This window comes from Berkeleyomyces rouxiae (assembly GCF_048999995.1).
Source record: "Berkeleyomyces rouxiae strain 22BRR77 chromosome Unknown BrBRR77_ptg000002l, whole genome shotgun sequence".
In the NCBI taxonomy this organism is placed as follows: domain Eukaryota; kingdom Fungi; phylum Ascomycota; class Sordariomycetes; order Microascales; family Ceratocystidaceae; genus Berkeleyomyces; species Berkeleyomyces rouxiae.
Window position 1 is genome coordinate 1,503,842 of NW_027396492.1, and position 24,076 is coordinate 1,527,917.

Below are 24,076 nucleotides of genomic sequence, written 5' to 3' on the forward strand. Positions count from 1 at the left end.
CGCACCTGCTAGCCACATGTGCTCACTCGTCAACGTCTTTCTCCGCGACCGTTGCCCACACTTGCGAGCTAGCCTCAGCCCATCATTGGGCGTCAACGCTATGACGCAGGACAAGAAAGAAAAAGAAAAAAAGAAAAAAAACCAGAAGGCACAGATCTGTCAGATACATCAGCTTACTCTTACGGACACTAACTATCTGCATGCTCTTAATCCATTTCGAGCACTCCAATCCAGGCACGCACACATAGACACATGCATGTATGTATGTATACGAGTACCCTTACTCGCACCTATGTAAATACATACATACACGCACATGTAGTCATGTACATACATACATACCAAAACTTCTGATCCATCGCTGCCCAACTGCCCGACATTCCAAACCAAGGGAGGAGACCAACTCAGCCGTCGGTCTTCTTCGTCGCATTATGATGTCACATGCTGCACATAACTACAACTTACAACTACCTCTATAGCACTCACGTCATGTCGTCTCTCAACAAACAAAAATGTTTCAGTCAAGAAAAAAAAAATAGCTCGTGTTCATCATTAGAAATGGAATCTACTCATTTCTTCTTTACATCGTTAACAAAAAGAAAGGAGCAAAGCCTGTAAAAAAAACCCGAACTTGCAGCCAGAAAGACACGTGCTGGTAGTTAACTGGTCAACCGCCGTTTCGTCCTGTTGGTTCTAGAGGGGCTGACAGATTCACCGATGTCAAGAAAAGAGAAGTGACAGCTGACTCCATCTTGGGTGGGTGTTTGTGTCTTTTCTTTTTGTTCGTTCGGCACATTTCTGTTCCTCTATTACCAGACTAGTACACGCGGTCGAGACCAAAAATCGTCATCATCGACGCTCTGTTTACAGATCGTTGTCAGAGCCCTCATCGGGCAGGGGCATGGCGGCAGCAGCCTCCATCTCCTTGACGTGCTGGGCGAGCTCAGCCTCATCGACAACAGCCTCAGGGGGGGCCAGGGCAGGGGCGGCGACGAATTCCTACGAATAGGTTAGTATCAACAAGTCAATATTTCATCTTGGCCCAACGCCAGTTGGGAGTTCTTCAACCCATGATTACATACCAAGCCGGGGTTGCCAACAAGCTTGCGAGCGAGCCACAGGAAGGGCTTCTCGAAGTTGTAGTTGGACTTGGCGGAGATGTCGTAGTACTGCAGGTTCTTCTTGCGGTGGAATGTGATGGTCTTGGCCTTCACCTTTCGCTCCTTGACATCGACCTTGTTACCGCACAGAACGATGGGGATGTTCTCGCAGACACGGACCAGGTCACCTATGATGGATGTTAGCAAGGACAATCGAATGGAACATCAGGGACAGAGGAAAGACATACGGTGCCAGTTGGGAACGCTCTTGTAGGTAATACGGGAAGTCACGTCAAACATGACAATACCGCACTGGCCGTTGATGTAGTAACCGTCACGAAGACCACCGAACTTCTCCTGGCCGGCGGTATCCCAGACATCGAAGGTGATGGGACCGTAGTTCTATATAAAGCCAAAAGTTAGTTTACAGGTCATTCCCGAATCCAGACAACAGACGCAGCCTAGCAGTCGACCGTGGCGTGCTGTCGTCTTGGTTGTGGATGGCAGTGAACGCCAAAGCTTTTGTCGCGTTCCAAGGGAGAGCACGTACCGTGCTGAAGCCCAGAGGGTGGACCTCGACACCCAGGGTGGCGTTGTACTTCTTCTCGAATTCACCAGTCAGATGGCGCTTGACGAAGGTGGTCTACAAATGATGGAACCGTGTTAGCATATCATTCATTGGTCCAGATGTTGAATACAGGGCCCAAGCCCAGCAATGCCCCGCTCCGCCCCGGCGCAGCCCAAGCGGCTCTGCGAGCATGTCCGAAGCTCTCATCTAGCTCAATGGAGCTATCCGTCATCTAAGACATTTTCTTTGTATTTACCTTTCCAGTACCACCGTCACCGACCAGCACCAGCTTGAAGGTAGGAGTTCCCTCGGTGGACATTGTGAATGTTATGGAGGGGGGTATGTGAAGGTGAAGAAAACAAGTGGGGGAGGGGAACCTGGTTTTGAAGTGTTAGTATTCGATAAGAAAGACGTGGAACGCGTGATGCCGAAAAGTCTGGGACGAAAAAAGGCAGGCTTATTAACGGATCAGGGAAATGACAGAATAGGGAACGTACCTAGTGACGAGCAGAAGGCTACGATGGACGGGGAGAGAAGGAAGGGAAAAAGAGGACTTGGACCAGAAGTCTAGAGTGGGTGGTGTTTTGTATTTGTCCAAAGATGGCGGGGGGGATTTCTGGCTTCACTAAGGCGTAAGCGAAAAAATTCCACCCAGTCCAACTTGATGGGGCCTGTCGCGTCACGTGCATTAAGGCAGAAAGTGCAGGTTTAGTCATCCTGCAAGTGGGGCAAACGGCCTTTTAGCCTCACCGCCTTATGATGGCAATGCAACAACAAAGAAGCTTCCCTGGGAGATTGACTAGTTAAGACAACCATCTGTAAGTTCCAAAGCTGCTTTGCAGATGAATGTGTGCGGGCTCATTGTCTGCTTTGTGCGGTAACACAATGCCAGTGGCCCGCATCTTGTCAGGGCCTCTATTCTGGTGGAAACGTTGCGTGGATTTTCCATTTCTCTGCGTCTTGGTTGGCCAGCTGCTTTGCCTCTTTCTTGCTCGCATAAGGCATTATCAGCCCAAGCACGCCTTCTTTGGGCTCGACTTATAGCTCAACTCGTCCATCCTCCACTGGACCCAATGCCCATACACTGTATCCCGAGTACACTCAGGTTCAATGTGCAAGCGTCCAGGGCACGTAGTGTGAAATATGGAAACTCAATAGCCTATGCTCTCCTGATCTCCTGGTCTCACATGGCCGCTCCGTTTCCTTGGGTCACCACCTCCATCTCCATCTCCTTTCCTACGTGACAAGCCCAAGGTTATGTTGTGGTCCTTGGCCTTGCATCAATCCACCTAGCCACAGAAGCCCAGATATGCGGGAACAGTGCATTGAGGAATGTCAGGGACGCAATGGAAATTAGGTACATAGCATATAGTTACTTGGACATCTACAATAGAGGCCCTGTCGCCCCATGCAAAGCAGCGCCCAACGCAACCCTCGTACAAGCAGACCACATTTTCCTTACATCGGCCCTGAGAGATGCAGCAAATATAGTTCATATACACCTAGACTTGTAGATAAAGAAAACAAAAGCTTGCTTGTTCCATGCGATTCTGTTCAATTTTTGCCTCAGGCATTAGGGAGGATATGGCACCCAAGCATGCCACGGCCGCCCCAACCACTACGCGGCGTGAGGGTAAGGCGAAGCTCCTCTTTAGCACCAGAAGCAAGGGGCCGCGATACTTGGACCAGGATGTTTTGCTGCAAAAGACAAGGAGATGGTGTGTTAGTTCTGGGTCGGTTATCGCAGACATGCTCAAGTGTTGTCACTCACATTCTCATTGCCCTGCACACACTCGGCCACCCTCTTGAGGCCATTGTGGTTGGTGGCATTGACGTAGCCAAAATTTCTGATCAAATCATTAGGCTTAAGTCCTGCCTCAAAGGCTGGGCTTCCGCTAGCCACTGTATTGATCTTTGCAAAGGGTGTCATGAGCTCTTCCGGAACATAATCACGCAACGGCGTCGTCTCTGGCTCTGCCGCCATGTCGCCATCATCCTTGTTTAAGCTGGCAAAATGTTCATGGATTCTTTTTTCAATCGTCGTCATAAGATCCTTGTAGTCGTTGCGGAGATGAATGACTCGCGATCGTGTAGTTCGGACTGCGCCAGGTCAGTAATCCCAATCGTGCTACTCTTCTTTTTGGCGCATTGGCCATACTCACTTTGAGCAACATCAATATCAGACCGCGGGAACCCATCTCTCGTGATGAGCGGCGTGTTCATGTCGACGCCATGCTAAGAAATCATCAGCTTCCTTCACGCAGACATAAATGGGCAACGAGAGCCAGTGTGGTGGTGGCAGTACCGAATCCAACACGCCACTTAGAGCCCGAAGCTCTGCCTCAATATCCTTCTTCTGGCGCTCTAACTCCGCAATTGATCGTGTTCCAGCACCAGTAGTCGCTGTACGGGAGCTAGTAGGCCCCGATGGGATCGTCGGCATATGAATGTTTTCCATGGCGGTTGAGACGTGTAATGTCTTGTAAGGCGGGATTCAGTTGAGAGCTGCAAAGAAGTTGCCAGGCTGAAGCTCAAAGTTCACGAGACGTAGCTGCAAACCAAGACCCACTTTGGAATCACACACAGCGCCAGAGAATCTAACAACGTCTCGTCAGATAATGTAACTAGAAGCTGTTGAAACACTACAGCACCTGAATATGATTGTTATTATTGATACATTTTACAATGTTTTGCTGTGGTTGCGAGGTGTTCTAGCCTTGTACCTATGTACGTACGTCATCGCTAGCTAAGCTAACCCTATGGCTCATCATAACCCTAGTCAGTTCGTGTGATGAATTGCAAAGTTGGTGAACAAGCCAATCAACTGACAGATATTCCTTAGTAGAGTAACTTCTGGCTTGAGTCGAGATCAAGTAATCTGCTGTTTTACCTCCAAAAGAAAGAAATGCTTTGCGGTTGAAATAGTTCATACTTGATCTAATTGCAGCATTAACGATCGGCTGTCTGCTTATTTGTGTGGTGCTTACAAGTATATATGTACACATGTACATACATGGTTGCCAGTAGTTATAAGCACAGCTGTATTTGGTTAGGTTATGGTTGCCATTTAGTCACATCAAAGTTTCGGGCGACAAACCCTCCATCTACGCGACTTTTTCATTTTCCTGGCATCGTCACAGGCGCCTCGATCAGCTCTCTATGCCCAGATAATTTCTATCTGTGATCCCTCCCCATCGTTTTCATTTGGGTCTTCCACACGATACAACCACGACAATGGCTACTGGTGTCGATGCAAAACTCTTAAAGAGCACTAAATTCCCACCCGAGTTCAATCGCAAGGTTGACATTCAAAAGGTGAATATCCAGGTTCTACAAAAGTAAGTTTTTCGCAGACAACGCCATGCAAGCTTTCTAGGGTCTATGCTAACTCGATATAAAGATGGATTGCTAGTAGAATTTCGGAGATTCTTGGCAACGAAGACGATGTTGTAATTGAGCTTTGCTACAACCTTCTTGAAGGCAGCCGATACGTATGATGATGCTTTCCTCGCATAAGCCCATCACAAGTCAGTAGCTAACGCGCTCAACCATAGCCGGATATTAAAGCCCTTCAGGTTCAGCTGACTGGATTCCTTTCCAAAGACACACCTACTTTTTGCAAAGAGCTTTGGAACCTATGCCTCAGCGCTCAAGACAGCCCCCAGGGTGTGCCAAAGGAGCTTCTAGAGGCAAAGAAACAAGAGCTGATTCAAGAAAAGGTACGATTCCCGTCACCAAAAGGTATATTGGTATGTTAGGCTGACTCTGTCTAGATTGAGGCTGAACAGGCTGAAGAACAGGCACGGCGCCGACGTGAAGATATCGAACGCCGTGACCGCGACCAGCGAGACCGATTCCGAGGCCGAGGCGATTCATACAGAGGACGAGGAGGCGGAGACCGTGGTCGCCGAGGAGGGGGGTTTGCGGGAAGAGGCGGAAATCGGTCGCGCTCCCCTGCTTGGCGTGGAAGAGACAATGGTGGTCGCGTCCGTGGAGGAGTCTCCAACGGCGACCACTACGCGCCGCGCGGAAGAAAAGCTTCCCCCTCGCGCTCGCCATACAGATCCAGAAAGCGCACTGCCTCTCCCGACTCGAGCCCTGCGTACAAGAGTTCTCGGAATCGCTCGAGAAGCAAGGATCGAAGCACCCGCAAGAGATCTCGGTCTCGTTCCCCTGCCCGCGCCGGGTCCATGAGATCTCGTCGCCTAGGCTCTAGACGTGATAGATCCACGTCGTCCTCACGGTCACGTTCTCCCTCCCATTCGCGCTCGCGCTCGCGCTCTCGCTCTCGCTCACGCTCTTACTCCAGAAGCATCTCACCTCTATCTCCGCCTTCTAAGCGCCGTCGCGCTGCCCGTAGTCGCTCTCGTAGCAAATCATGGTCTCCAGCTCGCCGCCGGCGCAGTCGCTCATCTTCTTCGTACTCATCCCGGTCCCGGTCCCGGTCCCGGTCTCGCTCACGATCGCGTAGTCTTAGCTCCCGCGATTCTCGCAGTCCCAGCCCTAAGCGAAGCCGCAGAAGATACACGCGCAGCCCATCAAACAGTGACGATGATGATAAGCATCGAAGCCGGAGCCGTGGAAGGGCTGGTCGTTCAAGAAGCCCTAAAAAATCAAGAAGCAAAGACCAGAAGAGACGCAACCCCTCATCTCGTCCTCGGTCGCGCTCAGTCTCCCGTTCCCGCTCCCGCTCCCGCTCCCGTAGCCACCGTGGAAAGTCTGCTGATTAGTGTCTCAGTTTTATCGCCTCATGCTGATCGAGGCATCGCATTTCATCCTGTGAAGGTGCAGCTCTTTACAAGTCGACCTCTTTTAATGTCGTCCACCTTCAACACGACCTGTTGCATGGGCTGAAAAAGCTGAGAAAATCCTTGTTGCTTTATGATTTTGAGTTATCATCAAGACTAACTACTAGAAAGCCTTCGTTCCCTACTATCTAGCTTGAATAACAAGTTTACAATACGCCGCCCAGGTAATCTTCATCTTTCCATGATAGACTATGTTGATAAATGAAACACCCACCATGAATAACAGTCAGGGCTAGTCACTGCCGAGACCCGTGACCCGGCCTAGAGGCATTTGCGAACTGTAAGGCTGTTTTTGGAATTTCCCCAAGCCGTCCGATGATTGTAGGAGTTCAAGATCCCGTACCTTCCCCGTCCCAAAGTGTGTGCTGTTTTAAAGCCCTAGCCCTCGTAGTTCCTTCCACATCCAGGTCGCTTGATTTGATATTCATCTGAGCACTGATGAATGTCTTTCCAATTCGTATTCCCGTTCCAATTTTGTTGCCCATGCTTCAATCATGCCGTCAATACAAGCACTTCCACAAGAAACAGTCCAAAGACTCAACTCCTCCCTGGTGATTACTAGCCCCGACATTCTTGTCAAGGAACTTCTCGAGAACTCTATTGATGCCGGGGCTACTACTGTGGAGGTGCTCATTTCGCCCAACACGATCGATCGAATACAGGTTCGCGATAATGGCTGCGGTATCTCACCCAACGACTATGACGCTCTTGGACGCCGGTCTCACACCAACAAGCTGGCGGTATTTAGTGAGCTAGCCTACAAGGGTGGGAGTACCTTTGGGTTCCGAGGCGAGGCTCTTGCGAGCGCGAATACCTGCGGTACGGTGGTCATCACAACGCGAACCAAGGAAGAAACTTTGGCTAGTATTCTAGTGCTAGCTCGCGGTCAAGGTGGCGTCGCGGAAAAAAGCCCCTCCTCAGGCTTAGTTGGGACCGCTGTAACCGTCACCCGTTTGTTTAACAATTTGCCAGTTCGAAAGCAACAATTAATACAGGAGGGCGCCAAGACTCTAGTCAAGATAAAAGAGATTTTGCTCCGCCTGGCTATCGCCAAACCCTTTCTCAAACTTGTGCTCAAGGTCCCTGGAAGTCGGAAGAGTGATTGGTGCTTTTCGCCCAGTGGAGAGAAGTCTGTGAAGGACGTGGTTTTGCAAGCCTTCGCCCGGCAACTGGCTTCTAGTTGTACCAATGTTGAGGTGACTGATGGTGGCTACACTTATGCAGCCTTTATCCCATCGCGCGAAGCTAACCGTGCGACGGTTGCCGGGAAGGGGGCCTACCTATCTGTTGATAGTAGACCGTTGGATCCCAACCGAGGCACCATGAAGAAGATTGTCAAGATATTTCGAGATGAACTTTCTAAAGTATTGGGAGAGTGCCAAAAGCCATTTCTTCAGTTTAACTTGACGTGTCCTTCTGGAAGCTACGATGTCAACGTTGACATTTTCAAAACTGAAGTGGTTTTTGCGGACGAACCGCATGTAATAAGCTTATTCCGACAGCTTCTCAAGGAAGTGTATGGTATCAACTCCCCTACTCATTGTGAGACGTTGGATGATTTGTTGATGGAAGACTTTGATATTGATGACCCCGAAAAGATAGCTACTGCGTCTCCCATTACACATATGGACCCTCCAATTGCTTCTTTGCCTGGGCCTGAGACGCATTCCCATACCGAAACGACGATCATTGAAATCAATGATAGCAGCTCTACTAGTTATGACTCACCCTCGTCAGATTTAGAGCTGTCTGCTCTTCTTGATAGCACTCCCCCTACCTCAGTGATAGCCCAGCCAACCTCTTCAGAGTCCGTTATATGTACCATGGATATCCGAGAGATCAGGATGGAAAGGATGGATGTCCAGACCCAATGGGAGGTCAATATGGTTGAGGTTGGCGATGAGGAAGGAGTTCCACTGCCTCTCAAGATCGAGACCATTGAAGTTTTGGCAAGTGATTATCCCATCATTTCTAGTTATAAGGACCCGTCACCGAGCTCTGTATCCTCCCCAAAGAGGCTGAGTATCAACCCATGGACATTGTCTCAGGAACAAGCCGAACGCTGTAGTCGAAAGGAGGCAAACCTTGACGGTTCGGCTACGGATACGAGTGTCCAGAATCAGGAACCACCCAGTGAAAGCGGCTCTCTAAGCGATACCATGGAGCTCGAAATTCTTCGACCCTCAGACCTACCTCGTGGTGACTTGGATGTCCCCAGGGGCAGACGTGGACTTAGCACCGGCCTAGACAGGCTTGAATCAACACACGACCTGGTGCCTGACAATGGAGTTGTTGATACGGAAAGCTTTGCTCATCGAGGGGAGGATCTCGTGAGAATATTTGAACACTATGACCAAGCCTCTTCTATTCCACAAAAACGACAGATGGCCAATACTGAAATGGCCCCACCAAGTAGCGGCTCACCGATCTCATTCACGCCCGTCAGCAGACCCTTTAAACGTGTAACAGTTGCGCCAACCAACCCCACAGGAAGATCTGAAGCCCGTCTCGACACTGGTCGGATGCCTAATGTAAGCAGAGTGCTGCGGCAAACCCATATTGCATTTGACTCTGTGGGCACTTTAAAACCTATGGAAACAGCAGATCGGCTATCATCCTTTTCTCCCCAGACTGTCGACTACTGTGATGAACTACAAGATGACACACTTTCTCTAGTATCGCACCCCCCTCCAGTTATTGTGCCTTATAAACCACCAGTGATGGATAAACGGATACAGGATAGCCTTCAAACATCTGGTGGGCCTTATGGTCTGGCGCAAGCTGCGAATATACGTGAACGGACGAAAAGTCCAAAATCAATAGTTGAGTATCGAGAGGCGCGCGTGCTACGGCGTCGGCATAATTCCCGTGAATATTCTCCACCAACCCAGCAGCGTGGTTCTTTAATGTTCCGTGCGCACACGCGTACCGTGAGCCGGGACATCCAAAATCTCCCTCTGGAGAGCATTCCTGAGGGAAAACAGACGCAGAGCTTGGTTCTGCCCTTGGAAGTTAGCATGGAAGGACTGGTGAAGCACTACAAGTTGATGGCGAGGTGCGACCGGTACGTTGAAAAGGGAGTGGACGAATTGTCAATGTTGAAGAGTATTGCAACAGAGGTGGATTTGCAGTGTGTCAAAGACAGGACACATGCGGTGCTTGAGTTATGGACGAATGCGGATATGGCCGGAAAGTTTAAGACACGACTGAGCTTTCGGAGTCTCAAAGGCAAGGGTATTTGAAAAACGCCGTAGAGAGAGGGCTGTGGTACTAGGCTATCAGTCAGTAGTACAGCAAGTGTAGATTTACAGGTTGTACTATTTGTACGCACAATGCTACAGGCTGAGTTGATATTGGGCGAAATCTGCATTTAGGATACATGGTAGCAGTGCAGGACAGGAACTTCCTTTTAGCACTTGTACAGGATGTATGTGTAACTATGGTACATACATACAAACATGGACGCAATCACAGTTGCGGTTACAAGGAGGCGAGGGAGGAAATTGAAGAAGGGCACATGTAGCACAATAAAACGGGGCCTCCCGAAGGCAAACAACATGGGGAATGAATCATGTCATGTATTGTTTTTAGAGACAAGTCAACTATCGCGGTTCTACGGGTATCGCGGCTGTTTGAGAGTACGCCCAGCTGTATTGATGGACGGGATGGAAGAGCGAATAGCCGATGTATAGATTCTATTAACAGCAACACGCCCTGGCCAGGGTTGGAAGAGAATGCTTGAACATATTATGCCATACCATACAAAATGCCAACACAGAGCATAAAACACCAAGCCCTATACCACAGCAGGCCATGCGTGTGGAAATTTCCAGTGAGCCCCAAGTTAATGCCGTGTAGCCATGAATGAACAGCCCCACGCCGAGCAAGGGCATAATCAACTATATTGATTTTGTTTTATATAGGACGAACGCCAGGTGTGGTCTGAAGGTGAGCACGCAGCCCAAGCAGAGTAAGCGGGCGAACAAAAGGAGGACTCCGGCATGGGCTTGTATGTGGACGCATACACACACAACTATATGCACGATGCGGCTTCAAGATGACTGCATGGTACAAGTTGTCGTATGTGTGCCACACGTTGGTCATGCTATTACCAAGACGTGTATAGATCCCAGAGGAACAATCGGCACACTTGTACCTTGACGATTCCCCGAGCCAAAAGAACCCGACGACGCAGAGAAGACGGAGAGAAAGAAAGGAGGGGCTTGCCATCTCCTAAGTTGTTGGGCTGCCCCCCTTCTTTGCCGGCTTTGCAAGCTTGACAGGGCTTGTGCTTGGTCTTCCATAGTTGGTTGACTATACATATGTATGCATATCACAAGTAGCATCAGCATCAATGGCCCCCAAGACAAAGACTTGAGCGATCACGACAGCGCAGTTTTGGCGAAGGGTGTAACCTACCATACAACACACGGCATATCTGGACAGACAAGTACGTGCAGACAATCAAAGACAGCGACCCTCAAGAGACCCGCATCGGCTGTCTATGAGCAAGCATGAATGTATAATGTGACTTGGATGCCGGCCGTAATCAGCCAGCCATGCACATGGGCTGGGGCGGGGACTCTCGAAAGAAGACGCATGCATGCAGATGAAAGAAAAAACCAAGATAAAGCCTGAAACAGCTACACTCCCTACAGCAGCCGGCTGGAGCTTTTTGCGCCTCGTACCACATGTATGTATGTACATACAACGAGCTGTGACATCGCGGGGCCATGGCATGGCATGATCATGTAGCAGTGGCAGTGGCTCTCGCAAAGAGGCTAGCAGAGCGATATTTAAGCTTAAGAGACGCCCTTGACACGGAATGGCATGGAAGGGTGAATTTGGCCACACAAACAACCAGCTCGCTCTCCTTAATGTCGGGCGTGGCGTGTGGCAGAGGGACGTAGCATCCTGAAGTTGAAACAGAACACCAGAACTGCAGACCTGCTTGGATCCGCCTGGAGTCTAAGTTCTGCGGGCCTCTTTCTGGTCCACCGTGTTTTTTGTGTAGCGTTTTCTCGTATCGCAAGGCCGTCCAGGCGAGCTCCTGTGGCTCCTAGACTGGCTCGTCTTGCTTAGGCTTTGCCTCTCCCTTTTCCGCGTTTTTTTCCTGGTATGGTTGTGTCTCGTCTGGCAGACAGACGGCGGCGTGGTGGGTTTGTTTTGCTGGTGCAGCCAATTGCTGACCATGGCATCATGGCCAAATCAAGTGACGGCTGGAGGTCAGCATCAGCAAGAAGAACAGCCCAGCATCACGGGGGGGGGGGGGGATGGTTAGCAGTGGATGGTCCATAAATACTTGGGTCGATGTTTCTGGCAAACAAAGTGCGGGACGCTCGTTGTCTGTTCGCTGTTTCTTTTCCATCCGTAATTGCATGATGTGCCTAGCAAGGGGCCCAGCAAAGATTAACCGAGTGTTCCTATAACTGGAAGAAACACTATGGTTAGCTATAGATTGCATGCCTTTGTTCTTGTATGTATGTATGTACATGGTATCATGGTACTTATAAGTAGTAGGCTATCGTATTAGCGTTCGCCATAATTAATAGTTGCCAGTCTATATTCTTCACAGGCCGAGTTCAGATCGTGCTCGTAAAACCCGGCAAGAACGAAAGAGAAAAGAAAGGCAACTACTATTGTTCCTTGGAAACTGGCGTCGTAGCTGCCTTGCATCTAGCCTGCTCCTTGCTCTTGCTCTTGCTCTTGCTCCTTGTCCGTTGTACTTGTACTTGTATTTGCACAAATCCTTCTACAACTAGTCCAACTAGTTAGTTAACTAGTTCATCTGCAACTGCTTGTTCTGGCGCCTGCCATCTGTAGCTGGCTGGCTGTAGCCTAGACAAAAAAATCTGGAATAGCTCTCTCCTCCTGTTTCTCCTCCATCTCTCGTCTTTTCTCCCCATCCCCTCCTCCGTCTTACCACGATTTCTCCATCTCCGGCAACCGACTTAGCCTCCATCTTGAATCGCCGTCCAAGATGCCGATGGCGAGCGCCATCCGCCGTCCTCGACTTTCGATTCCGTGTTCCTGATACGAGTCTGAGATCTCCATTACCGAGACGCGCTTCCGCCGCCGCCACCGCCGCCGCCGCCCTCAATCTCCCTACCGCCCCCCGCATCTCTGCATACCATCCAAGATGCTCCTCGCTACTGCCGCCTTGGCCGTTGCGGCTTTGTTAGCGGCTCCGGCGCGTGCCGTCCAGCTCGAATTTTCTGACTGTCTATCAAAGAGCTACCAAGACGCGGGCGGCATCCGCTTTACGCCGCTCTATGTCGACGCCAGCTTTGACACGGCAAACTCCAGTCATGTCTTCTCCATGACCGTCTACGGCAATGTTTCCGGCTCGTCTAACCCAAGCGAGAGTCTCCCCAGCTGGAACGACTCGGAGTGGGAGGATCCGAACTGGACAACAGGAAAGATTGTCAACCAGTACAACAATGGCAACATCACCAATCTCAAGACCACCGTCAACGTGCTTAGCTATCGACCCTATCGCAACGCCTCATCGTTTTGCTCGCGCCTTGGAACGGACTCATGTCCCCTCAGTCCAGTCTTCAACGCCTCGGAAATGTGAGATATTGACCCCCGCCCCTTTTCCCTTCTGTTCTATTCACCATATTAACATTGGCTTTTGCTTCGTCCCGCAGTACTCTTCCCGATGGCCTCCCCTCTTTCACACTGTCCGAAGCCCTGAACTCGAGCTTTGCCCTCACCACCTTCGCCACGACCTTTTTGATTATCTATGGCCAGGGCACCGGAGGCACTGGAACTCAGATCGGATGCATATCCGTCAACGCAACGCCCACCATGGGCAGCACCGGAAACATCTTTACCATAGTGCCCTTGATCATCATAATCTTCGTCGCCGCCGTCAACATTTTGGCCGCCATGTTTTGTCCATGGGGCACAACCGACATATTCAAATGGTCCTCCAATCACAGCCGAGAAATTACCGATCTTCTTCGTCTCGTAACGCCCGGATTTGCCGATTGTCTGCAGTATTTCCAGTTCGTCGCCCTGACAAGCAGCCTTTCACTCGACTTCCCGGGCTACTATCGCCCAATCGTTAGTCGCGTGTCGTGGTCCACCCTCCTGTTTGATACCCCGTTTGTTAGCAACGATCCTTCATGGGACAGTCTTGTCGATGGGCTCTATGTGACCAACAGCACACATGGCCTTGGAGATGTTGGTCAGCTCATTGGCCTCTCCTCGGAATACGATCTTTGGCCTTGCATGATGGTCTGGCTGATGGTCATTATCGCCTGTGTTTTGCTGCTCTCCCAACTTGGCTTCTTGGTTCGCCGCATCTACCGCTTTGTTGCTAATATTCCCAAGGAAGACTTGCGCAAGAAAAACCTTCCCTTCTCCCTGGGTAACATTGTGCGCATTGTCTTCAACTTTTTTCTTCTCCCCATCGTTGCTCTGTCTGTATTCCAGATTAGCATAGGCGGCGACTCTCCAACATCTCTCCCCATTCTTGCTTCCTTGTCCTTGCTAGCAGTGTTGGGCACCACTGCATGGATCGGTTGGGTTATCTTGAGAACTGTGCCCCGCTCAGACCTGTTCGACCAGCTTCCAACACTACTACTCTACGGTCCAGTCTACAACACGTACACCGACCACGGCCCTCCATTTGCCCTTGTACCAATATGCCTGACGATTCTTCGAGGCATCGCTATTGGTGGTGCACAGGGCTCTGGTGTTGCCCAAATTTCCATTCTTGCTCTAGCAGAGGGTATGATGGTCGTAGCTATTGTGATTTATCAGCCATACGATCATGAGACTTCTATGAACCTCTACACAGGAATATTTGCCTTTGTCCGACTAATTGTAGTTCTGCTCATGGTCGCCTTTGCTCCTACTCTTGGCATCACTGAAGGCCCCAAGGGCTGGGTTGGATATGCCATTCTAGTTATTCATGGCTGTGTCATAATCTTTGGTTTCTTTCTAAATGCCCTCCAAACGCTTGTAGAGGTTCTGGCTCGCATGCTCGGCGCTGGTGGCCATACTACTGGAGGTCTATCCAAGATTTTTGGTCCCCGTCAGCTTTCCCGCCGCATGACCCATCGTGGTCATGGAGCTACCTCGAAGCAAAGCCATCTGTCTCAAACTGCAATGCTCGAAGCCGATCCCAACAGACCTGGCTACTACATGCCTAGTGGACATGCAAGAAATGAGTCTGCCGGGTCGCTTTCTGGCATCAACCGCCACAATAGATCATCGTCAGGCTTTGACTTTGAAGAGCTTGCGTATCACCCTACAGTCACACGTAATTTTGATAGTGCTACAAACTCGACAGGGCCTAATACCCCAGCCGAAGCAACCTCCTTTTCTTTCCTCCAGTCTAACCCATCCCGGCCTGCAGCAGTGGCAATGACCGCGACGTCCGACCCTTATTACCGCCCACCCCGAACAAGAAGAGAGGCTACCAATTCCATGCCTTCGAATGCCGCACAGGGAGCATTGGCAAAAGACACACGTCGCCCAAGTGTCGCAGCAACCAATGACCATGTGGATCTCGAAGCTGACCGTGATCGATCTGCTACACCTGCCCCATATGCTATCGACCTTGCACCACGAGCCGACTATTCCACGCGCGAAGTTGACTTGTACTACGGCCTGAGGGGCCCAGCCCTGAATTCTGAACGACCCGGCCGGCGTCTAGGTACCGGTCCTGCTGATCCAACAGGACCAGTTGCAACCGCTATTGGCTGGATGCGTGCCCTTGTAATGGGCAAGACCAAGGAAAAAGGCAAGGGCTTCGAGGTTGTCAGAAGCCACCGGATGCTACCTGAGATGCGGGATGAACTTGAGCGCGAGCCACCGCCCGAGGGCGTTCCTGTCGCTACTGCCATGTCACGCAAGGGCCCTATTGAATCTGATGATGACGATCAGCCCAAACCGCGGGATTGGACCATCTCTGCCAGTGCCCTCGCACATCACCGTGGCAATAGTAGCACTGTTGTAGGCGAACCCTCACGTGGTGCCGATTACCACCCAGGCTCACGAGTGGATGACGAAGCTGCTGCCGATGGGGAATCAGCGCCTCTTGAAACCGGCTCCAAGTCACCGCCCCAACGCCCATTTTCAGCGGGCTCTAATAGGGTGCCATCCCCGGTATCTTCCATTTCCTCCGGTTTTGTCTCACGGGATGTCTCTATAGATGGCAACGAAGGAAGCCCTGGCATACCCATGCGCTCACACCCCCACGTGTCGGCGACACCCATGCCTTTTCTACGCAGCACATCCGAGGCATCTACCACTGCATCTAGGACACGGCATCCGTCCATGTCTTCCACTGTCATCCTAGATGGCAACAGCAACCAGGGATCGACAAGATCAATGCACAGGTCGACTCCCAGCTTTGGTCAGGTGTATCAGTACAATGTAGTTATGGATGACGTGCGTCTGTCGCAGTCCACGCGAGATCCGCTCGATTTTGATGCCGAGGCACAGCAAGCACAGCTGGACAGTGGCAGCTTGAGTCGACCGGTTTCAGGGTCATATTGGAAGTAAAGCGGGCCCCCAAAAGGACCTTTAGTCACTGATGCTGCCCGGTTGCTTCGTTTCCGTATCTCTTTTTTTCTAGTCGACATTTTGAAATCTACGCATTGATTCTGTGATAAATGTGTTATCCACCATGGCTATACTTGTAGTTTGAGGTTTGAGGTTTTGCCTCGCATTGGGCTTCGTTGTTGGGCATTTGGCGAATGTTCTTAAAATGTGATTTCGGTTGGGCTTTTTGACTTTTTCTTTTTGCATAGCTAGTCTACATTTGTTTTGTAGCTGTTAGTTCTAATATGAATGGCCATAACAGCGTGATTTTGACGTGTATTTCATATCGTGACTCGTGGCTTACAGTGCAGTGGCCGCAGGGGACAGAAAACTATTGAATTAGGAGTACTTAACCGAAGTCATAGTGAAGCTTCTTCCACCACTTCAATGAATTGCACATGGCCTTCACATGGTTCTTAGCAAACTCATGCCTTGGATCAATGATGTCGTCTTCACTAGGTTCAGAGGCACCCAGACATTCAGTTAATCAAGCCATTGATTGTATGAAGATAAATTCACTGATATTAAACGCAAACTAATCACGGAAGCAGTCAACCTACATCGTGGACCAGGCCACGCCGAAGGAGACGAACAAGAATCACCAAAACCAAAGATATCAAGAAAAAGAAAACCAAAACAGCAAACAAGCCAGTCCCTCCGCCCATAGATTCTTCACTCCCCTATAATTAAGCAGAAACCCCTATCGCCAGGTAGCATGTACCAAAGACTGGCAACGTCCGACTCTGCAAATAAAGGAAGCTAGTTATGTGCAGATACTCCTCGAATTCTTATTTGTTCAAGGGTGTTGAAAGAAGAGTGAAGGGTAAAAAAGAAAAAAAAAATACAGAGAGTGAAAGAGGGCCACAACCCAGAACATTCAGTCATGGGTGGAAGCTCCCCTATTCTCGAAAGACTTTTTTTCTCCCTTCAGGACTCTTGTAAGAAATCAAGAAGCTCAGTCGGGATGACAGCCGGCACCGTACGGTCTCCCCGTAGCTCGATACACAGCAGCGGGTAGTCGCCATACAGCTTCACCGGGCTCGTCTTGGTCGCCTCAACTGTCGTTGGCGCCGCAGTCACCGTCGTCGTCGCCGCAACACTTGCCGCGTCTGCCGGTACGCCATCTGCGCTGGCCGCCCCAGCGGTAGGCGTCGCCGTCGGTGCGCTCAGCGCTCCAGACGGCCACGATGGCACCTGCGTGGTGGTCGCGGCTGCGGTGGGGCCGCCGCTCGCTCCGCTGGGGGACACGTCGGTAGCCTGCGCGGCGGTGGGCAGTGCCGTCAGGGTGACAGGCGCGGGCGACGCGGGGTTCAGGCCGGACCAGGAGAGCGAGTAGTTCCCGCGGAATGAGCGCCACGCGTCAATGGGTGGTACGGCGGTCGTACTTGTGTCGGAGACCTCGGTGAGCGAGAGTAGCGGCGCGGAAGCAGGCGACGTCGTGGCCATGGTGAGGTTGGCGGTGGAGAGGGTCACAAAGACGGTGGTGGTGGTTGTCACGGACGTGATGGACGAAGAGAGCGGGGTGGGGGCAAGCGTGTGTGGCGGGTTGGCTAGGGCGGCGAAGAAAGTAGGGCTAGCAGGCGGTGAGGTCGTGGTAGACAGCTCGAGGGCGGTGGAGACAGGAATGAGGGAGGAGGAGGTGGCAAGGGTTGTCGTGAGGGCGGTGCTGCTGTTGAGGTTGTTGCTGTTGGCTCTGGCCTGCGGCAGGGTGCTCGGGACAGTAAGAGGGCGCCATTCAGAGGTAGAAAGGGCAGTCTCCACTGGAGTTGTAGTCGCAGACGAAGAGACAGCAGAAGTCATGGAGGACAAGGAAGAAACGCTCGCAGTGGGCGCAGAGGTCGAAGTCGGAGTAGTGGAGGAGGTGACGGGAGTAGAAGAGAAGGGCATGACAACAGATGACGAGCTACGCGGTGAGAAAGAAAGAGGCCCTGTCGGTCCGGCGCTCCAGGTCAACCATCTGCCCGACGGAGACGCAGAGCGTATCGGGCGGGCAGCGTAGTTTGCAGGATTGAACGCAGGACCAACCTTCATGACAGTCTCGGCGGTTCTGGTAGGAGCAGAAGCAGAGGTATAAGAGGCTGTCATGGCCTCTGTCAGAGTCACGGAGAGTGTGGGGCTTCGAGAAGTCACACTTGTGCGTAGGCTAGACGGCGCCCAGGGATCAACAGATGCGGAAGCGGAGACAGAGGGAGTGGAGGTGGTGTACACAATGGCTGTGCTGACAGTGCCGGTGCTCGCGCTCGTGGTAGACGGCAGATTTGAAGTGGTATCTAGCACGGTTGTCGCCGACGGGGCTGTTTCGTAGGTATCTCTTGGGTCGTGATGGTGAGCCTGGACGATGGTTAGTAGTGTGTTTTGCAAGGATGGCCGTGTTACACATGTATCAAGTGTTCATGTTACACGAGAAATACACAACTCACCACAGGTATCGGAGCAGCGCCGACAGCCGCCACGAGCGCTGAGGCGGCAAAGAAAGCAGAGAAGTGCATTTTGACAGCAATTTTTATGACTTTTTTTTTAGATTGTTAGTAAAAGAGGTAAGGAACGGGATTGGCCAATCCGTTAAAGAGTCTGATCCAGCCACCAAGTTCTTAGCCAGTTGAGCGTTGTTGTGTCAAATGAAGTCGACGCGAAAACACTCTGAACAAAAGGAAACTTGGGTGAGAGGAATCAGGTAAGAAGGGAAGAAAATGGAAAGTTAAAGGGGAAAAAAAGAGTCAAAAGTGAAAATGGGTTAAAAGATGAAAATAAAATAAAAAGCTGTGACAGTGACAAGTTGTCGAAGTTGAAAGGGTGGTGACGAAGGGTAAGGAAGAAAAGGGTTGGTTTCGAATGGAATAACAGGTTGTGAGGAGAAATGAATAAAAAGAGCACACTAAGGAGCTACGAAGAGAAAAAGAAGAGAAGAGAAGAAGAAAAAAAACGGCCGAAGAGATCGAAGATCTCGAGATGTTCGAATGTCACTACAGAATATCTGATAGGTTGATGGAGAATAGAATCGGGGACAGCTACCAGCGAGCAGACTCAGGCTTATATGTAGAATCCAACTACCATATGGTCGCTCGTCGTCAGCTCTGCATCACACCTGTTCGTTCATCCGTATAACTCCCTTGATCTCTGGCTGGTCCCTCAACAGCAAGCCCGCCTCACTATTACCGCCAGATTGACCCCTCCAGGAACTCACGCCCAATATACACAAGGGTTCAACTCACAAACTACCCTCCCTCGACCGGCCCTGGACAATGGAAGAACGATAATATTCTCTCCCTGGAGCTCGGCAGAGTCCTCCCTGAGACAGAGTTGGTCCGCAGAACAGCCACCCATCAAGATACAAAGAAGGCCATGTGCGTGGAAAAAATGCGGGTGCTTGTAGTGCCTTTCATGGCCTACTTGCAGCTCCATTTCAGGGAATGTGGCTAGCATAGATTGCCTATATATTGTGTCCTAACGCATGACCCATTGTCTACACACATGAGGAATCCGCTAAGATGGATGTTAATTCACGATGTAGGGTTGCGGTAGAAGGGTTAACCCTCGATACCGCATTTATCACTTGTGCTTGAACATCCGTGAGAACTAGTACAACAATGTCAAGAAAGCCTCAAAGTTACGGCGATGAGAAAATGAATGAATGACACATCTAAAAAAATGAAAGCTGAGCTATATGATAACCGCGACTGGTAGCGCAGGGTATGAGAGAGAGAGAGAGAGAACAAAAAAGGAGAGAAAACGAAGAATGACCAGCAAAAAGCAACTCCACCCTAAAGCATAGAAATAGCACCGGAAAACAGCGTCGTAACGGGAAAACTTAAAAGGAGGGGAAAACAATGCAAACGCAAAAAACAGGCATTTGAAAAAAAAAAGAAGAGAAAAGCCTAGGGGACAAAAACAAAGGCTAGATGAAACCCCCCAAGAAAAAAAAAGTTTGAGAAAAGCATGCAGCCCCAAGATCCCAGCGAAGTTTTGGGGGCTAGAGGGGATGACGTCATGGAAGAAACAGCGGTATAAATACACAAACCCTGAGTCTGCACAGATAAATCGAGGGTTTGGCATACACAAACTGTTGACAAGTCCCCCCTCCTCCCAAAGGGAGCGACTTAGAGTGTGAGCAACACACCAAAGATCTTGAATGCGAGGGAGTTTTGCATGGGCGCCGTTCGTCCCTATTCCAGAGGAACGAAGAGAGGGCAAGGAGAATGGGAAGGAAACAGCAAGAAAGGGAGGAGGGAGGTGACTCGAAGATTTCAGACAAGCCCAGAGCCACTAGGCCAATCTAAGACAGCCAGCGTCCAGACCAAAGTCGACCGGCGAAGAGCGCAAGGGAGAGATAATTCGAGCACTCGTCGACAGTCAATCAGTCTTCCCAGATGGTCTCCAGGTCGAGGTCTCCGCGCCGCTCAGCACCACACACGCTCCAGCGTTTGCGCTTGTCGCGGAATCCACGACTCCCGCGCGACTCCTTGGTGGGTTTCTGGTCGGCCGCGTTGCCGCCCTTGGCAGCGGCTTCGGCGGCAGCCTTGAGCTGGGAGATGCGATCTGCCTCGACGGCGGCTTCTTCGGCGTCGGGGGAGTCGGGAATAGTTTCCAGACTCGAGACACTGGGGCTTCGCGAGCGGGCAGAAGTGGGCGTAGACGGTATCGAGGAGGACGCCAATGAGGATATGGAGAGGTTGCTGTAGTTGGTCGAGTACAGGCTGTCAGGGCTGCTGCTGTTGTTAGCGGTAGGCGCTGTGGGTCGGCCGAGAGAAACGGGCGATGACAGCAGAGAGGCGGTTGCAGAGGATGCAGCCGGCGGCGGGTTCCGGAGAGGCGAGGCCGGGCGGACACGCATCATGGTGATTTGCGGGGTGGCAGCGAGCGGCGACGGCGCCAGAGGCGACGAGCTGTACGCGGCATTGGCCGACGGTTGCGTAGAGACGGGGATAGGAACGGGCGCCGAGGCCAGTGCAGGATCCATCAGCGGGAAAGGCGTCACTGAGTAGCTGACGGGAGATGTGCTTCTGTTGCGGTTGAAGCGCGGCGAAGACTCGAGCACCGAAGTACGCACAGGCGAGGTAGGGAACATGTCGTCGGGGTTTTTCTTGGGAGTCCGCGTCCTTTGTGGCGAGCTCGTGGGGCTGGAGGGCGAGTAGAGCAGGTGGCCGGCGCCGTTGACGCCGGGCAGAGACTGGGCCCGGGACATGGACAGGCCGATGTGGGACTTGGAGCGCCCGTGGCTCATGGGAACACGGGAACGCTGCTGGTTGGAAAGAGTGAGCGGCGACGTCGTCCGGGGACGGTAGGCTAGGCTAGTTGCGGCTACCGTGCTGCTACTCTTACCCACACCAAGGCCAAAGGAGGACGGAGACTTGGGCGACAGGGGAATAGGATCGGTGGAACGGCGAAGGTTGAAGGGGCGTTTGAGGGGTTGCTGTTGGTGGTCCAGTTCCAGCGGGGACATGGGGCCAAAGCTGGATCGGGGCAGTCTGGTCGGAGTAGTGGGACTTTGTAGACGGAGACTGGGACGAGGAGCAGACTTGAAGTCCTCCAGACGCTCGGTTTCGGGGACAGGCTCCATTGTGCGTGGCGAAGAAATAAACAGAGCAGGACGATGAAGCGAAACAATGCGAAACAGATCGGCGCCGTGGACCAGTTTTCCAGAAGGAAGAAGGGCAAGAGAAGTTGCTCACAGCCTCAGACTCGGCAGGTGTTGCTGCGAGCAGCCAAATCCAAGAGGGCGAGGGCAAGGCTTAACGGCCAGTCCAACGGAAACACAGCAGCAGAGGGTTTTGGTATGATGTCAACAGATGATTTTCTGCGTGGTGTTGGTTGGTGCAAGCAGAGCGGCCAGCAGGAGAGAAGCCACGGCGACAAGTTGATGAGCGTGGTGAGAAGCAGAAAGGAAGAAAGCGCAGTCGGCAGCCAGGGAGAGATGAAGAAGAGAACAAGATGATGCAAACAAAAAAAGACCACACCTCCCCCGAGAAATAGCAAGAAGAAAAAGGAGAACAAAGCAGAGCAGCCAAAACGTAAACGTTGGGAAGCAGGGCCAGGGTCTTTTGATGTTGTTCTGTTTTTTTTCTTAGAGAGGGGTCCAGTGCTGTATAGATGGAAGAGGCCCCTGTCTTTAGCGTTATACGGTGCGGATAAAAAGGCGCTCCCTCTTATTCTGAGAAAAATAGCAGACACCAGAACAAAGTCCGGGCGGCAAACCAAGAAGGGGAAATAAATATGTACAGACGCGTAAAACAAAAGGCTGGCTTGGAGATGATGGAATGCCACAAACAGGAAGACAATACGAAGCTGGCCAATCACAGAGTAGAACCGCGGGTTTGTCGCTCTTTCCTCACAAAACCTTCAAAGGCAAAAAAGAGAGGAAAAGAAACAGGAAGGTGCCAGCCTTGTGGTCAACAGAAAGAGCAGTTGCAAGTAACCTATCGGACGAACCATTTGAACAGGGCAATTGCAACCAAAAGAAAAAAAAATCCAAGAAGTTTTTGAAACCAGGCTGTTGCTTCTACAAAAAAAAGACAATCGACCAGACACTAGGCTGTCAGACGGCAACTACTCGACGAGCGAACTAACGTCCTCCTGCTCCCCTTCTGGAATGAATCTGTAGCAAGACTATGCACCTTGGTGTCTCCCTTTTTGCTCAGACTGAGGCCCCGAGTTGAGTCGGGGGGCCACTCAGTCCCAGTCTCAGTCTGAAGCTCGCTCAGTGCCTTGGCTTGGGATCTGGCGTTGGCTTTGGCCTCCTGAGAAACCCTAACGCTGCATCCTTCAGACGACATGTTCCTCTCTATCTCCGGGCTTGTCACCAATTTGGCACCAACAAGAAAGAAGAACGAAGAAAAAAAAAGAAGGGTGCCGGTTCCTCTGCCATTTAGACTGAGACCCCGTAGATTCCGTGAGTGCAAAGATAGTACAACTACCACTAGTTAGCCAGCAGTGGTTGCTTTGACTGGGCAAAAAATCCCCCGGAACTCGTATGTGCTATGTATTGTCAAGTTCGCATGGCAACAGGAACATGTGGCACAGGGTTTTTTTTCATGCCTTTCAGCGAACAGCCCAAGATATCAAGCCCACGTCCCAGTCCAAGCCATGGCCCTGGCCCTAGTCTCATGATCACCAGCCAAATCCCACCGCATAGCCAAAGATGAGACGGCTGGGGGGATGGGGGAGGAAGGAAAGCTCACCGTTACCTTTTGCCCGTCCGACTGGTGGAAAAAAAACAAGCAGCCACAGTGGACGACACACCGCTCTCTAAGCATGCGTCTGTATATGTCCAGGGTCACATAACCGAGGACAGGCACATACACATACACAAATAACCCCCCGCCTCCCAAATCGTTCCCAGCGTGACATTGACATTTCGCCCCTAATCCGGACCGGTGCGCCTCTACACCAGGTGGACGCGGGCTTTCCCTTTCTTCTAGTCTCGTTTTAGCGGCTCTCCCATCCCTCCTTCTCGAATGGACCCTGGCTCGCAGCTGACGACCACTGGGTGAGGCTTTGGAGATGAGGATCAAAGATCAAAGAGGCACTGCACTTGTGGCTGCCCACCGCCAGTGCCTTGGCATCTCGTCGGTACCAAGTGGCTGGTCGTGGATGAATAATCACGAGCAAAGGCGGACGTGGTGATGCTCTTCTCCTTTGTTTGTCCCGCTTCCCCCGAGCTGAGAGGAGGCTAGTCGTAGTGATGGAAAAAAAAAGGGGGGGGAACTCAAAGCCTCTCTGCTTCGGGTGTTGCATTGTTCCTGCATATCGGCTTACCGTGAGATTTTCTGTGCTTCGCAAACATCATCTTGCCTCAACTATCACCAGCTTCCTGCCGCCTCATTGTGCATGTAGCAAGACACGCGGCTATGCAGAGGCTGCAAGGGCCCTTTCTCACGCAAGCCTTTAGAAGCCGCCGATATTATGTGCATGTCTGTCAGTCTACAATAGCTGCTCATACATGTGTAGTTTTGGAGTTAACTATACAGACTGTTATTGCATACAAGTGCGGCATGGCATGTGGGATAAGCCATTACTACTATTAATTATGCGATCCATTATGCTCT

General features: G+C 51.3%; 7 protein-coding genes across 7 annotated transcripts; 3 read left to right on the plus strand and 4 right to left on the minus strand.

The window, feature by feature from the left end:
• Positions 1-864: 864 nt before the first annotated feature.
• On the minus strand, positions 865-1,987 carry BROUX77_001970 (uncharacterized protein; the record flags this gene model as incomplete). The annotated part of the gene is made up of 5 exons (XM_073746458.1): positions 865-999; positions 1,083-1,288; positions 1,349-1,502; positions 1,651-1,743; positions 1,925-1,987. The coding sequence occupies 5 exons, from the start codon at positions 1,985-1,987 to the stop codon at positions 865-867; spliced, it is 651 nt and encodes a 216-aa protein (XP_073607052.1).
• A 1,247-nt stretch (positions 1,988-3,234) lies between these two features.
• Positions 3,235-4,126, minus strand: BROUX77_001971 (uncharacterized protein; the record flags this gene model as incomplete). Its single annotated transcript, XM_073746459.1, has 4 exons — positions 3,235-3,366; positions 3,440-3,768; positions 3,831-3,903; positions 3,974-4,126. The coding sequence occupies 4 exons, from the start codon at positions 4,124-4,126 to the stop codon at positions 3,235-3,237; spliced, it is 687 nt and encodes a 228-aa protein (XP_073607053.1).
• Positions 4,127-4,902: 776 nt separating this feature from the next.
• BROUX77_001972 (uncharacterized protein) lies at positions 4,903-6,398 on the plus strand (the record flags this gene model as incomplete). Its single annotated transcript, XM_073746460.1, has 4 exons — positions 4,903-5,006; positions 5,069-5,159; positions 5,223-5,387; positions 5,442-6,398. The coding sequence occupies 4 exons, from the start codon at positions 4,903-4,905 to the stop codon at positions 6,396-6,398; spliced, it is 1,317 nt and encodes a 438-aa protein (XP_073607054.1).
• Positions 6,399-6,970: 572 nt separating this feature from the next.
• Positions 6,971-9,718, plus strand: BROUX77_001973 (uncharacterized protein; the record flags this gene model as incomplete). Its single annotated transcript, XM_073746461.1, has 1 exon — positions 6,971-9,718. The coding sequence occupies one exon, from the start codon at positions 6,971-6,973 to the stop codon at positions 9,716-9,718; it is 2,748 nt and encodes a 915-aa protein (XP_073607055.1).
• A 2,897-nt stretch (positions 9,719-12,615) lies between these two features.
• Positions 12,616-15,995, plus strand: BROUX77_001974 (uncharacterized protein; the record flags this gene model as incomplete). The annotated part of the gene is made up of 2 exons (XM_073746462.1): positions 12,616-13,049; positions 13,127-15,995. 2 exons carry the CDS (start codon positions 12,616-12,618, stop codon positions 15,993-15,995), a joined length of 3,303 nt encoding a protein of 1,100 aa, XP_073607056.1.
• A 966-nt stretch (positions 15,996-16,961) lies between these two features.
• Positions 16,962-18,523, minus strand: BROUX77_001975 (uncharacterized protein; the record flags this gene model as incomplete). The annotated part of the gene is made up of 2 exons (XM_073746463.1): positions 16,962-18,365; positions 18,455-18,523. 2 exons carry the CDS (start codon positions 18,521-18,523, stop codon positions 16,962-16,964), a joined length of 1,473 nt encoding a protein of 490 aa, XP_073607057.1.
• A 1,865-nt stretch (positions 18,524-20,388) lies between these two features.
• Positions 20,389-21,591, minus strand: BROUX77_001976 (uncharacterized protein; the record flags this gene model as incomplete). Its single annotated transcript, XM_073746464.1, has 1 exon — positions 20,389-21,591. The coding sequence occupies one exon, from the start codon at positions 21,589-21,591 to the stop codon at positions 20,389-20,391; it is 1,203 nt and encodes a 400-aa protein (XP_073607058.1).
• Positions 21,592-24,076: the final 2,485 nt, after the last annotated feature.